At 35.7% G+C, this 16,623-nt stretch overlaps 1 protein-coding gene across 1 annotated transcript in view; it reads left to right on the top strand.

The window, feature by feature from the left end:
• Positions 1-16,623, top strand: part of EPYC (epiphycan) — a 38,422-nt gene extending 21,799 nt beyond the window's left edge. The window contains exons 3-7 of the mRNA XM_027108251.1: positions 2,571-2,742; positions 7,981-8,139; positions 8,989-9,191; positions 10,497-10,592; positions 15,984-16,623. Coding sequence (XP_026964052.1) covers positions 2,571-2,742; positions 7,981-8,139; positions 8,989-9,191; positions 10,497-10,592; positions 15,984-16,154 — 801 coding nt within the window. The 3' untranslated portion in view covers positions 16,155-16,623. The remainder of the gene's footprint in view (positions 1-2,570; positions 2,743-7,980; positions 8,140-8,988; positions 9,192-10,496; positions 10,593-15,983) is intronic.

Below are 16,623 nucleotides of genomic sequence, written 5' to 3'. Positions count from 1 at the left end.
CAGCATAAGCATAAAAGTCTGCCACACGGAGAGCCAGGTGGTCACGTTTCCTTGGCCTCATTTCTCTGCGTGCATTGCCTCACAGCTTCACATCATGGTATGAAAATTGTTAAAGAGGAAAAGACGACAGAAGCCTAAATCACTTCTATTCAATGTGAGAATAAATGGTGTCTGCAATACAAAAGGCTCTCCAGACACAGTACTTTGAGGTTACAGTTCTGTAATTTTGCTGAACTGAAAAAAAATCCCTTTCCTTTGGTCTTAAAATTTATTCAACATTCACATTTTATTAGCAAGTAAGCATGAACAAAACAGCTTTTGATAAACACAAAAGTTATTTTGCCTCATTATATTGAATGACAAGTGAGACCTTACAGCTTCACGTCAAATCGGTGGAAAAATAATTATCTGTAAAAAGTATGTGCAAACATTTTTCTACAAAGCTAAAGATTCAAGGCAACGTGTCTGGAATGTGTTTCTCCCTTTAGGCTGCCTCCATTCCATGAAAGATCTGTCTCAATTTCCGCTCTTCCCAGAGCCTCCTTTTGGTCTCTCTGCAAATCCATTCCTTCTGAATCTGCCTCCTTCCGACCCTGCAGATGGAAACCGTATGTTTCTCTGTTTAGGGAAGTGTGCCTAATCTTCTCAAGCAGAGATTTCTGGACACGTTTTATAATATCTTCATGTATGGCTTCCTAATGCACCAAATACACTGTAATGTGCTTTTGGTTTGCTTTCAACGCATTAATACATTCGTTGATTTTTTCTCAGCAAAATCTCTAAAATTAAGCATAGAGCTGTGAATTAGATTTATTTTGGACAAGCAAAATTTTTTTATTATTTTCAGTAAGTACTTGTTGATCACCTACTATGCTACAGCCTTGAGGTACAAAGATAAAAGACATAACTCAAAGCGTACCATCAAGTAGGCTTGGGTTGGCGGAAACCTGATGGAATCAATCCCATACGATGTAGGAAGGGCTGAAATGGAGAAACTACAGAAGCATAGAAGGAGACACATCCAGAAAAGTAAACTGACAAAAAAAGTTTAGCATTCCTTAAAAGGATAATTTTCATTTGTGAAGGAATGTATTCAAGTGTATAAAAGTGACATTAAATCATAAGTCTATCTTAAAATTTTATGGTTAACGGAAACATCTATCTAAAGTATTCAGAAAATATCTAGCCTAATTATGTACTTATCTTACACATGAAAGTAATAGCTTGCATATCATTTTGACATTAAATAAGTTAGAAAGCAATTTGTGTGTTTTGCTTTTTTTTTTTTTTTTTTTTTGCGGTACACGGGCCTCTCCTGTTGCAGAGCACAGGCTCCGGACGTGCAGGCTCAGCGGCCATGGCTCACGGGCCCAGCCGCTCTGCGGCATGTGGGATCTTCCCGGACTGGGGCACGAACCCGTGTCTCCTGCATCAGCAGGCGGACTCTCAACCACTGCGCCACTAGGGAAGCCCTGTTTTGCTTTTTTAATGAAACCAAATAAAGGATGGCAAGAATCAGGAGGCCATATCAAGGTGATAAAGCGAGAATTTGGAATTTCTGGGATGCCATGAAAAAACTAGGCCTCAAAGGGTGGTTCCTACATGTTGATAACTAATTGTCTTGAACAGATTTCCTGCCCAAAGTTACAAGGTCGGCAGGAATGTAGGGTAGGGAGGTAGGGATTTACTAAGGGATACAAAGGAACAGACTGAGATAAGGAAAGAAAGTTGAGAGTAACGGGTTGTTTTAAATGCAAACAGTGTTCTTAGAGGCAACAACTCACTACATAAAATATGCAAGTAAGAAGAGAAAAGCAAGTGTAATCTAAAACAGTAGCCATGAAAAAAACCTTTGAGAAGCTTTTCAAATTTTATAAAAGTGCCTCCTATTGTCAAAGCTCTCAAAAAGGTCAATTTTAATACCCAAATATTATTGGTAATATTTGTTATTCAAATAATAGTGAAAATATATGAGAAATAGCATTCCATAATCAAATCATGTAGTTTTCTTGTCTCCATATATTTTATTTTAGTACAAAGGATACTTTTCACTAAAAATGCAATTGAAGGAAGTGTAAGTCATTGTAAAGGAACAGCATATTTCAATCTAGAAAACCAAGGATTAAAAGGACTTGAAAATACACATCAATTTCTTATTGGTTATTGTCTACAAGAAGAGTAGAACTGGGGCTGCAGGATGAAGGGGACTTTGGATTTTACTCTGCACACTTCTGGATTAATTTGAATCTTTCACAACAATAATATATTCTTGCAATGGTAGGTATTTAGAAAACAATAAACGAGGTTATTTTTAATGTTGTAAAGAGCAGTAAGACCAAAATTAAAAAGGCATTGGAAACTATTACTAAGATTTGAGAAACAAAATTAATTAAAAACAATAACAGTAACTGGAACCGCATGGACCTTCCCAGGCAAGCAGGCGTCCCACCTTGTTCAACTTCAGAACACCAGCGACCTCTTGCGGCAAAGATGGATACATTTTAAATTTGTGTAACTGCCACAGAGGGTGATTGAGAAGGTTGCCTGATGAAATTCTGCTTCTTTTTCAGATTGAAATAGCGACAGCGATACCTTCGGGGAACAGAGAGCTCCTCACCCCGCCACTACAGCCAAAGGATGCTGAAGAGGAAGAGGAAGAGGAGTCCACCCCCAGACTGATTGACGGCTCTTCTCCACAGGAGCCTGAATTCCCTGGGGTTCTGGGCCCACACACCAATGAAGGTCAGGTCCATCAAAGCTGGATTGTAATGAAGTCCACTTGTACAGTCCTCAAAACTGCCAAGCTCCAACTCTGCAGGGAGCCCCCATGACCCAAGGAGTAAACTTTGTTATAGGCTAGGTTTGAAGCAGGAGATATACATGTATTTGGTATTAAAATATAAAGCTGTTTTAATACTTCTGCTTTGGCATGATGGAAATGATCAAATAACCAAAGATTTGGGGTCAAATATTTTTCTGGCATCATTACTCAGAAAGCTTTGTGGTGGAATGCATTTCTAGAACAAACGATACACTATCAGCAAGATCAGAGTCCGTGTCTGAGAGATCAGGCCCCAGCAGTTCAAGGAGATCAAGTGATGATGGACGACGATGATGATAATGATGATGGTGATGATGGTAATATTATTTTACATTGATTGAGCACATGCTTTCTGTGGGCCATAATGCTCAGCACTTCACATTATCTCGTTTGACTATTGCAACCTCCTTGTGAAGGTATTAGTATTATTTTTTTCATTATTACCAAGGAAACTAGCTCAGAGAGCATAGGAACTTTCCAGAGATCACATAGCTATTAGGTTCACACACTGGGTTTGAAGCCTGTTCTGATTCTTGTCTGCGTACTTATTGGAAAACAGGCTTCTTTTCACTCAGTCCTGGAAAGCAGCAGGAAAAGGAAAAGAGAAGAAAGTATTTCATAACATCGGACTCCATCTAGTAGGGCCTGAGGTTGATGTAAACCATGGCCTTTTATTTAGGTCATGAGAAGGAATTCCTGGTGCTGAGCCTGATTCTATGATTTGTTGGTATTTCATGTTAGAATTTGCCAGTGTCAACCTTGGGGGCTGTTCAAGTGGACTCACACCAGAACACTATTACACACTTGGAGAATGGTGTTGTGAGGGGGTACAGAGTTCCCATTGCAAAGGTTTGGTTAGTATCAAGAGTCTCTGTACTAGAAATTCTGGAGATACAAGACTTGTCTTAAAATGACTACTGTTTTCACAGATATTTCTGTCTAGTACATAGAGACAGACATGTAAACCAACTTAGAGACAGTGATATGTTACAGGTAATATAAGAAAAGTTTGTACAGAACACACTGAGAACAGAAGAGAGGAAAGAGCATTCAAATCCCAGCTTTGAGACTTTGCTAGATATACAGTCTTGAGCAAAGCAGTCAGTATTTTTTTGCCTTTGTTTTCTCATCTAAAAAATGGGATAATAAATAATAGATCTTACCTCATAGAGTCGTTATAAGGATTAACTGAATGAAGTTAGTGCCTGGCCCACAGTAAACATCATAAATGTTAGTTATTCTCAATACTCTATTCTTGATAGAAGAGTACATCTTTTGTTTTTGTTTTTTTTTTGCGGTATGCGGGCCTCTCACTGTTGTGGCCTCTCCCGTTGTGGAGCACAGGCTCCGGACACACAGGCTCAGCGGCCATGGCTCACGGGCCCAGCCGCTCCGCGGCATGTGGGATCCTCCCGGACCGGGGCACGAACCCGTGTCCCCTGCATCGTCAGGTGGACTCTCAACCACTGCGCCACCAGGGAAGCCCGAAGAGTATATCTTTTTTGTTTACTCTCAACAAACTTTTCAGTGTGCAATACAGCATTGTTAACTATAGGAACTGTGTTATAAGCAAATGTCTAGAACTTAATTCATCTTACATAACTGAAACTTTATACCTGTTGAACAGCTGTCTCTTTCCCCCTCCTTCCAGTCCCTGGTAACCACCAATCTACCCTCTGCTTCTGTGAGTTTTTAACTGTTCACCAATAAGTAGTGTAAAAATGTTGTCTTTTGTGAAATGCTGCCTATACGCCAGCCACTAAAGTGTTTTATGTACATCAGCTCTTTGAAGAGATACAACAATACTAAGTACTAGTTACTGTTATCTTCGCTTTATAAATAGGAAAACTAAAATTCCAAAATACTATAAAAGTTGTCCAAGGTCATGGAAGTGGTACGTAGGGGCGCTGGCATGAAAACAGAGGCCACTAAGCCCTTTCTTTAATGAAGACACCATATTCTTTCCACATAGTCAACTTTCTATGAAGTAGCAGAACACGCTACAGACAGAACCAGGGAGATACACACACAGTGAGAAGGAAATGTACATATCCAGCAGAAAGTCCTCAAAATAGGGAAATTAAATATCTCTAGAACATTACTTACTTTTAAGTAATTTCAGATCTTTCAAAAGTTGACTGATCTGGCATCATTACCTAATGAGCCAGGAACAATAGAAGAGCAGAATGTCCAATCTTTTTAAAAGCTTTAGTAAAACTTATGGCTCAATAATGTCAGTTTTGAAACAATATAAGAAAAATTATGACTTAAAAAAACTTTTTGTCTCTAAAGGAGTCTGAGAATAAGTAATGAAGTTAAAATTTTAATTCACATTTTACTTTCCAAAGAGGAAGCATCTCTCGAAATTCTAAACTTTAAAATTAAATTTAAATCTTATAAATTTATCAAAGGCAAATAGTTTGGAAATATTTAAAACATTAAAAGTCAAAATATTATTTGTTACTATGAATATCAATTTCTAGAAATAGTATTCTGAAGCCACATAAAGTAGGCTTGAGTTATGAGTGGAAAAAACTAGAATTAAATAATAACTGGTGTGACTATATATAACTACCCTAAGTGATTATTAAACTAGCATGACCATGAATATATAGAACAAAATGCTTTACTTTCTAAAAACTGTGATAAGTAGCAAATACTCATTTACAGTGATTAGAAAAATTAGCAAGTACTAAATAATGCATAGCTCTCCCTTAAAATTTTTTCCTAGATTTACATTCCTAAAATAGTTTTCATTCCTGAAGTTGTTATTATACGTGATTTTTCTATTTAACAACAGTAATAAGACCTTAGTAGGTGCATTACCAGTTCTTGATCTCAAACCACGAATGGCTCCTTCAACAAAGGCAACCAAATGTCCCGATTTGCCTGGGAGTGAAGGGATCCCAAGACCGGGGGCTTCCAGTGCTAAAACTAGCAAAGTCTCAGCTAAATGGGGATGAATTGACACTGAGCAATCCCAAGAAAGTCTTCCATCACTTTCTTCTTCTATCTCTCATGGCTAGTTCACTTTCCCCATCAATCTCATGTCTCACAACTTTTTTCTCCTCCTCCCTAAACCCCTCAAACTCATCAGAGAGCTTAGCCGCCTCCTTCACAAAGAAAATGCAGTCTTCTGGTCAGCAGTTCTTTGGTCTTTCTGTTTGCAGACATATAATTTACCTACATCTACATCCATGCATCTACTCCTATTACAACAGAGGAACTGTCTGTCCTCCCACATGTGGGATGTAAATTCTTCCGATTGTGTTTTTTTCCCCCTACTACACCTATGATTATCAGAATTTTGCATTCTTTTTCCAGTAACAGTGGTAGAATTACATTAATTCATAATTTTTCCAGGGTATGACTAGTGACCAGAAGCAACTAGGAAAACTGACAAATTATAGAACAAACTTTCTCTCAATGAACTAAATGATACATACAGGGATTGAGCTAGGAACCTTGGTTTCACAGATGCGTCCTTCACACCACAGATTTTAAATTAAACTGAAATCTTCATTCTTCCCATTGTGTTTTGAGTCCCATTTCCTGCTGCCCTCTCAGTATCCTTTTTATATTCAGTCTCTCTTCCTCTGGATTCTTTTCTTCAAATCTCTCCCACTTTAGTCCATTTCCTCATCATACACACCACAAATACGTCTTCTTATAGTTATCACCATCTTTCTTTCCTTTTTCTTTACAGTCAAACATCTCAATAGCATGGTTTGTATGTGCTGTAACTATTTCCTCACCTCTAACTTCCTCCTTCGTGGCTGTAATCCAGCTTCCAACCTCATCACTCCACAGTGTTTACTGAAGTTTCCTATAATCCCCACAGTAACTAATCCAAGAGACATTTTTCAGTCCTTAACTGACATCTCAGGAGGCTTAGATTATTTTCTATTCCCTATTCCTTCAAACTAACTCTCCACTTGGCCTCCGTAACATCGTCCATCCTATTGTCCTTCTTTTCTTCCGGCCATTTCTTCTCTATCTCCCTTGAAGCTCACTGTCCTCTACATGACCAATAAACAGAGTGCAAAGGACGGGTAGGAGTGTGTATGTACGGGGGTGATAGAAAAAAATAGATTAATAAATGGAGATATAATCCAGCCTGACAACTCTTTTGGATCTGTTGTCTTTTCTATCACCATTACCCTAGCCAAGCAACCGTCATCTTTTATCTAGATAACTCATCTCCTCTCTGCCTACTGGCCCTCCATCAGTCTTCCAGCTTACCTTCAATCAGCGTGACATCTTAGCATGCAAATCTGATCATGTAATACCCCTGCCCATCCTTAAGATAAGGAACAAAATCTGTAACACAGCCTATAAGGCCCGTGTGTGTTATGTCTTAAACATTGCAATGCTCGCTGTACTGTAGCTACAGGGACCATCTTTTGGTTCCTCCAAAGTGAAGGGACTTGGCACCTGCTGCTTCCTCTGCCTGCATGCTCTTCCCTGTCACCTGCATAATCAATTCTTGTTCTTCCTGCAGATTTCAACTCAATTATCACCTCCTCAGAAAACGATGACTCTCAGACTGAATCAAATTCCTGTAGTTTATGCTCCTATGATATTTCTTGACATTTACCACAGTCATCATTTTATTTATTTGTGATTAACATTCATCTTACATAGCAGATTACAAAACAGAACTGTCTCTTTGGCTCACCACTGTTTCATCAGCTAGCACAGTGCCATTTACAAAGAAAAGATTTAATAAATGCACATTGAGTGAATTAATATTAATGATCATTGCCCTTTTTCTTGATTTTGTTTCAGTGGGTTGTTTAAATATTGAACGAAAGACCTAATAAAAATATTATATGTGATGTTTTAAATTTATAAAAACCACAATGTTAATATTTACATCTGAAAATAGAATTTCCAGTAAATATAAGAGCAACAACCATGCAATATTCACTCAGTAATTTAAAATAAAATTTTAAAGCATTACAAAGAATATACTAATTATTGGGGTAGCCTTAGTTGGTATATTTGACTTTAATATTCCATTTAAAGAAAACTATATGAGAAAATATTAAATATGCCAGAATAGTCTGAGATGCGAATCTTGTTTAATAAATATTCGTAATCACATAATTTGTTAGAAGTTGCTTTTGTTGCTTACATATATTGTTTGCCTCTTTTAGACTTTCCAACCTGCCTTCTGTGTACTTGCATAAGTACCACTGTATACTGTGATGACCATGAACTTGATGCTATTCCTCCGCTGCCCAAGAACACTGCTTATTTCTATTCCCGCTTTAACAGAATTAAAAAGATCAACAGAAATGATTTTGCAAGCCTAAGTAAGGATGATGGCACTAATACCCTTCTCTTTACAGACTTTTCCTAAAATGTTTGCACTGTGAAATGTTGGTACTGAAAATGAAACTTGAATATCAAAATATGACTCAAATCAATTATTTTTACTTTTGAAGGTTTGTTTTATGATAAGAAAAAATGGTTGTTATGAAAACTATAAAGGTTGTTATGAAACTATATAGTTGTTGATACTCTCAAACTATTTTCAAATAAAGAAAAATCACAAATAATTCTATTTTATAGGTTAAATCTCATTATCATGTTGTAACAATAAGAGTAGAAAGTCATGGTCATATATTTACTAGGATCTGGCTTGTTTGAATAGACTTCCAGTAAAGCACAATTGCTTTATGACTGATGAATGCAAACCTAAATTCTGACTTTATAATTGTTGTCAACTTTGAAGAATTTTGGTACTTGTCTTCATTAAGTGTTTTAATCATTCGAAAGTTTCTTTTTAATGCTTTTGTATTTTAATGCTAATGCATCTATTACTATTAGAAAATACAATAATCTGCCATCAATGAGAAAAATGTTTTAAATAGAAAATCCAGACAAAGTTTATGAAGAATATAGGGAAAAGACCAGTTAAATATAATGAGTCAGTTTCTTTGCTAAAGTTACACTTTCTTATAAGAGCATAAATATGAATAGTATTTGGGGGAAACAATTAAATTTTTATGAAGTTGTTAGAAATAATTGTTTCATTAGTTGTCCATTGCTAATTAAATTCATATTTATATTTGCTTGTATATGGGAAAGTTTATATTCCTATTTTTATGTGAGCAAAACATATTCAAGAATATTTAACTACTTCCCTCATTTTTTTCCAGATGATCTAAGGAAGATTGATCTGACCTCAAATTTAATATCTGAGATTGATGAAGATGCATTCAGAAAGCTACCTCGACTCCGAGAGCTTGTCCTGCGTGACAACAAGATAAGGCAGCTCCCAGAATTGCCAACCACTTTAACATTTATTGATATTAGCAACAATAGACTTGGAAGGAAAGGAATAAAGCAAGAAGCATTTAAAGTGAGTTTTGAGTTTGAATATGAAAGACTTTCATCTTCCCATTCCCTTTGCTATCAATGACTAGCCTTTTTATTTCCACAAAGGGATTCAATTTGATGAGAGTTTTAACTCCTAAAATAAACTTTACAACACTATGTATCATGCTTTGGGGACATACTGTGTTCTGGTACATTCTGAGGCTGCTCAAGCACCAAGAACAGAAAGCAGAGCTGGAATAAGAAGTGCGTGGCTATCTGGAGCACCACTCTATAAATTGCACCTGGAAATGCTGTAAGCTGGGTGAATTGTATTTACCAAAAATGCCACTTAACAAGAGTATCTTATGTGGTTGGAAGGACAACTACTTGTACAGAGTGTGGGTGGTGCCTTTGAGGGTAGAAACCTTCTAAATTATTTTGTAAGGAGAATGGATTCAGTTAATCTTATGCATTTTGTTTTTTAAGTGAAGGAAACAAGTTTGGGGTTAGAGTGACTTGCTTGGAATAACAGCATAGAATCTGAGAATAGTAACCAGATTGGCTTTCTTACCCACTCTTACTCCATTCAAGCTGCTCCTCTAAATATATGTTGAACAAACAAATTTAAACTACTGTTTGAAGGGACATCACATTACTTCCATGGAGGCTACAGGGGGTTACATGGACCCGTTAGCACTGAGCAATGGTGGAAACCCTGTCTCTCCACTAGCTCTCCTGTGACACCACCCTGGTGGGCAAGGAAGTTAGGGCACCTCATTAGAGCCTGGTAAAGGTCAAAATCTAGTCTCTCCACTCAGATTTTGTTGGTATGGGTGGTAGTGAGTCACAGTTTGTCCTGTGATGTTTGGCTAGAGTAGACCTGTTATTATCTAAACTTATTCTGTCTTGCTAGGCTGCCCTTTACCTGGTACTTGGGCTGGAGCGAGCAAGATTTTGTTGGGGAGAACTTTTCATTTCTCCATTCCTGTAACATGAAGGAAATTCTTGCTATGTCTCACCAAAATCTTCAAAATCCTATTGCAGAGTGTCTTATGTGGGAAGTCGCTGCCTTGCTTAAATAGAGAAAGTTAGAGTGGGCAAAGAAAGCTTCTGCCTAGAGATTGAGAAACATGTTTCATTTGCATAGAGAGATATTTGCTTGCTATCAATTCTTCCAAAACTCATTTGAATTGTCCAGTAACACAGAAAACTAATTTGCCTCAATTTTACAAAACAAGACCTGAACAGGCATGTATTATTTCACAAATAGTTTCACAGACAGGGAATTAAAAATACAACTGTAGCACCACTAATTTTTATTAAGACCCTACATTTGGAATGTTTACAGGATATGTATGATCTCCATCATCTCTACCTCTCCGATAACAACTTGGAACACATCCCTCTGCCACTCCCAGAAAATCTACGGGCCCTTCACCTCCAGGTAGGCTTCTACTAGTAAGTTATCCCCAACACCTCCATGGAAAACAGAAGCAAACAGGTGAAGGTGGGATGCAAAAGCTGTTTATAATGGCATGTTGATACATTGTGACAATTTTTCTTTTCTTTTCTCCTGTCTTTAATTCATTCTCTCAATCTGAGTACAAGATAATTGTACATTCATGACTCTTATCTCTACTGATTTATTTCTGATAAGTTTAGTCTTTATTCTCATTCTTTGCCAAGTCATAATGCATCTTTTTGACATACAAAGCTTCTTTTAAAAAAATGAGAGCTTCATCTGCTGAAGAAATGTGTAAAGATTAGAAATGGAAGAGAAAAAGAGGGAAAGAAAAATCTGATTTGATTTCTAGCTTTCAGGGGGAAAAAAAGGTCAGTTTTAGCTCTTGATTTTAGGTTCCATGTACTGAGGAAAATTCAATCCTAGGACATTCCTATCTGCTGAGAGATGACAGACTTCCATCTCTCTGGATTAAGAAAATGCAGTTTTTTCCAAACAAACATATTTGAAAGCTTGCATTATTTTAAATCCCTTTAAGCTACATTTTATCTCTGAAATAATGAGTGAAAACACATTTTCAAAATGTTATGATCTAATATTTTCTAAATATATTAAAAATACGATCAATTAAAACAAATGTTTTTGGTTGTTGAAACAAAGAAAGATAAATTATTTCAGATATGAGTAACTTTTGTTCTACAGCTGTAATCAATGTAATAATTTCATCTGTGGAATAAGTCTGTAGGGAACACAACCATTATGTGCTCAAAGACATGATATCATGGTGTAATATTACAATCTTTTAGCAAAAAATAAAGTATAGACCATCACAAGAAGTGATTTTGCTATGTGAGAGCAAGTTTGATTCTTTTTTTCTCTGTGGACCCTGTAATTATTTACTTCTGTGAATTTTCTTTTATTCCTATTTATATCTTTCCATACTTCTTTTTGGTATCTTTTTGTGAATATCTGTCTATGAGTCTTGTCTGAGTCTGTCACTTTTGAGGGGTTTTCTGGCTGTGTTAACTTCCTTAATGTGTATTCCCTTTCTGGTTCTCGTCCTGTTTCTCTATGGCTCTCTCTTGATCTCTCTTTTTCTGAGGGTGAATTTCTATACATATGAGGATTTCTTGTCTTGTTTAGGATTGGAAGAGGATTTTCAAGGGCATCCTCAGGGAAATTTTGGAATTTTTTTCCAATTCTGAATTAAATTTTATTATTATTGTCTTTGATGATATTGACTTCTACAGAGTAACCAGGTCTCTGATGTTATATTTAAACTGAATGCGCTTGTATATACAATATAAGATTTTTTTTGAAGTAATTGGCTTTACAGTCCCTATTCTAAGGTTTAAAAAGGCATTAAGTGAACCTTTTAAAATATTTCTCTTTCACAATCACCTCAGCAATATCCAGTATAAAGCTGTTTTTAATTTAAATTATCGTCATTTTATATTCATTTTAATGCTCATATAAAAATCTCCTTTTTTGATTCATTTGAAAAATGTTTTTCAACATATGGTTTAGTAATTAAGAATGACAACTCTGGCAAAATCAGACTTCCTGGGCTGAAATTCTACTTGACACTATTTAATGATTGGACAAATATCTAAACCTCCCTGCGTCTCAGTTTTAGTTTATAAAGTGGGTACTGCATTTACTGATACATGATAAGTATCACTTAAAGGTGAGGCATGATAATTATTAACAATGTGTATCTATTACCTAGCAAAGAAAACAGTACAGTGCATAGGCACTAAATCTGTATTATTCCTCATGGGCACTTTGTAATCATAGAGAGTCAATCCATCAGAAAGATGTAATGCTTATAAACACATGTGCACCTAACAACAGAGCCTCAGAATTTATAAAGACTACACTATCAGAATTAAACGGGGAAATAGACAATTCAACAATAATAATTGGATTCCTCAATACTCCACTTTTAATAGTGGATAGAACAACTAGCCATAAGATCAACTAAGAAACACAAGACTTGAGCAACATTATATACCAACTAGCCCTAACAGTCATCTATATAACATTCAACCCAACAACAGCAGATATACATTCTTCTCAAGTGACAAGGAACATCTCCAGGATATACAATATACGAAGCCACAAAACAGGTCTCAACAAACTGAAAAGAATTGAAATCATACAAAGCATTTTTCTGATTACAATGAAATTAAAATAAAAATCAACAACAAAGAAAACAGGAAATTCACAAATATGTAGATATTAAACAACACCTTCATTAATAAGCCATGGATCAGAATAGAAATCTAATAAATTAGTTCAGCAATATGACAGTTTACAAAATCAATACATAAATACTAATGTATATGTATATACTAGAAATGAAAAATCTGAAAATAAAATTAAGAAAACAAGCCTATTTATAATAAGAAAATATTTAAAATAAGAAAACAAACTTATTTATAATAGTCACAAAATAATAAATTACCTAAGAATAATATTAATAAAGGAATGCAAAATTTGTATACTGAAAACTACGACATATTGTTGAAAGACTTCTGCACAGCAAAGGAAACAATTAACAGGGAGAAGAGATAACCTATGGAATGGGAGAAAATATTTGCAAATCATACATTTGAGAAGGGGTTAATATCCAAAATATATACAGAACTCAAACAACTCAATAGGAAAAAAAAAATAAGCTAATTAAAATATTGGCAAAGGAGTTGATTAGACATTTCTCTAAAGAAGACGTACAAATGGCCAATAAGTATGTGAAAAGGAGCTCAACAAGACTAATCATCAGGGAAATGCAAATCAAAACCACAAAGAGATGTCACCTCACACCTGTTAGAAGGGCTATTATCAAAAAGACCAAAGTTAAGTGTTGGCAAGGATGTGGAGAAAAGGTAACCTTTGTACACTGTTGGTGGGAATATAAGGTGATACAGATATGGGAAACAGTATGATGTTTCTTCAAAAAAAAATTAAAAACATAACTACCATACGATTCAACAATCCCACTTCTGGGTATATGTCCAAGGGAAATGAAATAAGTATCTTGAAGTTATCTGCACTTCCATGTTCATGGTGTCACTTGTCACAATAGCCAAGATATGGAAACAACCTAAATGTCTGTCAATGGATGAATGGATAAAGAAATTGTGGTCTATGTATACAATGGAATATTTTTAAGCCTTAGAAAAGAAGGAAATCCTGCCATTTGCAATAACATGGATGAACCTGGAGAAATAAGTGAAATAGGTCAGCTATAGAAAGAAAGATATTATATGATCTCTCCCATGTGTAAAATCTAAAAAAGTCAAGCTCATAGAATGGTGGTTACCAGGGACTGGGGGGTGGGGGATATAGGGAGACATTGGTCAAAGGGTATAAAGTTTTAGTTATTCACGATAAACAAGTTCTGGAGGTGTAACATACAGCATGGTGACTGTAGTTAATAACACTATACCGTATACTTCAAATTTGTTGAGAGTAGATCTCTAATGTTCTCACCAGACACATACACAAAAGGTAACTATGTAAGGTGACGGAAATGTTAATTAGCTTGATTGTGGTAACATTTCACAATGTATACATAAATCAAAACATAATGCTGTACACCTTAAATATCTACAGTTTTATTTGTCAAAGGTACCTCAATAAACCTGGGAGGAAAGAGAGCTAAATAAAGGAAAGATATCCCCATATTCATGTTTGGAAGTCTTAATATTAAGATGGAAATATGCCCCAAATTGATCTACAAATATTTTAAGTAGAAACTCACAAGTAATTTATTAAATTATTTGAACTAATCAATGAGTTGAGCAATGTGGAAGGTTATAAAATCAACATAAAATATCAATTGTATTTCTATGCTAGCAATGAACTAAACCACAATGGGATACCACTTTACACCCACTTGGTTGGCTAAAATAAAAGAGACAGACAATTACAAGTTTTGCTTAGGATGCAGAGAAAAATGGAACCCTCATACATTGCTGGTAGAGGTGTAAAAGAGTGCAGCTATTTTAAAAAGCAATTTAATACTTCCTCAGAATATTAAACACAGAGTTATCATATCACCTAGCAATTCAACTCCTACGTACATATGCAAAAGAACTGAAAACGTATGTCCACACAAAATTTGTACACAAATGTTCATAGAAGCATTATGCATGAGAGCCAAAAAGTGGAAACAATCCAAATTCCCATTATCTGATAAATGGATAAACAAAAATGTGGCATATCCATAGAGAAGAATATTATTGAGCAATAAAAGAAAAAGTACTGATACATGCTGCAGCATGTACGAATCTTGAAAATACAATCCTGAGAAGAAGAACCCAGTCACAAAAGATGATATATTGTTTGATTCCCTTTGTGAAATGTCTAGAATAGGAAAATCCATAGAAACAGAAAGTAGTTTAGAAGTTGTCAGGGGCTAGAGGTTGGGGAAAATGGGGAGTTATTTCTAATATCTATGGGGTTTCTTTGGAGGATGTTTAAAATGCCCTGAAATTAAACTGTTGTGATCCTTATACAAGTCTGTGACTATATTGAAAACCACTGAACTGTACACTTAAAATGGGCGAATTTTATGCTATGTGAAATGTACTCAATAAAGCTATTTAAAAAAATCTAGGGCTTCCCTGGTGGCGCAGTGGTTGAGAGTCCGCCTGCCGACGCAGGGGACACGGGTTTGTGCCCCAGTCCGGGAAGATCCCACATGCTGCAGAGCGGCTGGGCCCGTGAGCCATGGCCACTGAGCCTGCGCATCCGGAGCCAGTGCTCCACAACGGGAGAGGCCACAACAGTGAGAGGCCCGCGTACAGAAAAAAAAAAAAAATCTAGTTCTGGGCCCTGCCCAGACCTATATCTTCCTGACACTTGCTCACTCTCTCCCTCACTTCACTTCAGCCATGTTGACTTTTTTTCCCATTCTTAAACTTTCCATACTAATTACTCAGAATTGGAACTTGGTGTTCTCTCTGCCTGGGATATTCTTGCCTCAGCTCTTTCCATGCCCATGTCTCCTTGTCACTCCTTGCTCAGCTCCACTGTTGCCTCTTAAGATAACTTGTCACAGTCACCATCCTTTCTTCTGAGTTCACATCATTTTTGGAAATAACTTGTTTTCTTTAAATTTGTTTTTTCACCTCCTTATTGTATATTCCCATTACTGAAATACAAGCTCCATACTTGCGTATTATGTTAATTGATTTATCCCCACTGCTTAGAAAGTGCTTGATGTATAATAATCACATAACGTGCATTTTTGGATGAGAGAAGGAATGAAAGAGTAAAAACGGGTGAAGCAAAATGGACTATATTATTAATCAATACCAAGAATATGTTATATCATGTCTAATCATTTATTTTAATCTTTTTTAGAATAACAACATTCTGGAGATGCGTGAAGATACCTTCTGCAATGTTAAAAATTTGACTTATATTCGTAAGGCACTAGAGGATATTCGATTGGATGGAAACCCTATCAATCTAAGCAAAACTCCTCAAGCCTACATATGCCTACCTCGTTTGCCTATTGGGAATCTTGTCTAATTGCAGATAATGGTCAGCGTTATGATGCCTGCTATAACAAAACAATTCTTACTGCTCTCTTTCAAAAGAAAACTCAGCATGATACTTTCAAAATGTGTTCTGAAAGATAATTACATAAAATACAGCTAAAAGTTTTAATATATGATAGCAATTTAGGAATCTAAGAAAACACGAGATGAATCAGGAATAAACTAAAAGATGTACAGAAAGTGCAAAACTAAAAGATAGAAAATATTTCACAGATATTCTTATATGTCACATGTAATCTGCAAGTTTTAGGGATTCATATCCTCTATAATTTTAAATTAATCATATAATAAAAATTAAAAATTAACATTTTAGGTATATTGCCAAGATTTAAATGTTTTTAATTAAACTTTTCTCTCCTTTTTTTTCACTAAAACATGTTTCTTTTTTCAAATTCATGAAAGAAAATGAAGAAAAGAATAAAAATATTTGAAAATTATAA

The sequence above is a fragment of the Aethalodelphis obliquidens genome, unplaced genomic scaffold (genome assembly GCF_003676395.1).
Source record: "Aethalodelphis obliquidens isolate GAN/ISIS:26980383/991018 unplaced genomic scaffold, ASM367639v1 scaffold8, whole genome shotgun sequence".
In the NCBI taxonomy this organism is placed as follows: Eukaryota; Metazoa; Chordata; class Mammalia; order Artiodactyla; family Delphinidae; genus Aethalodelphis; species Aethalodelphis obliquidens.
The sequence above is the reverse complement of the archived record's forward strand: the minus strand, read 5'-3'. Positions and strand labels throughout refer to the sequence as shown.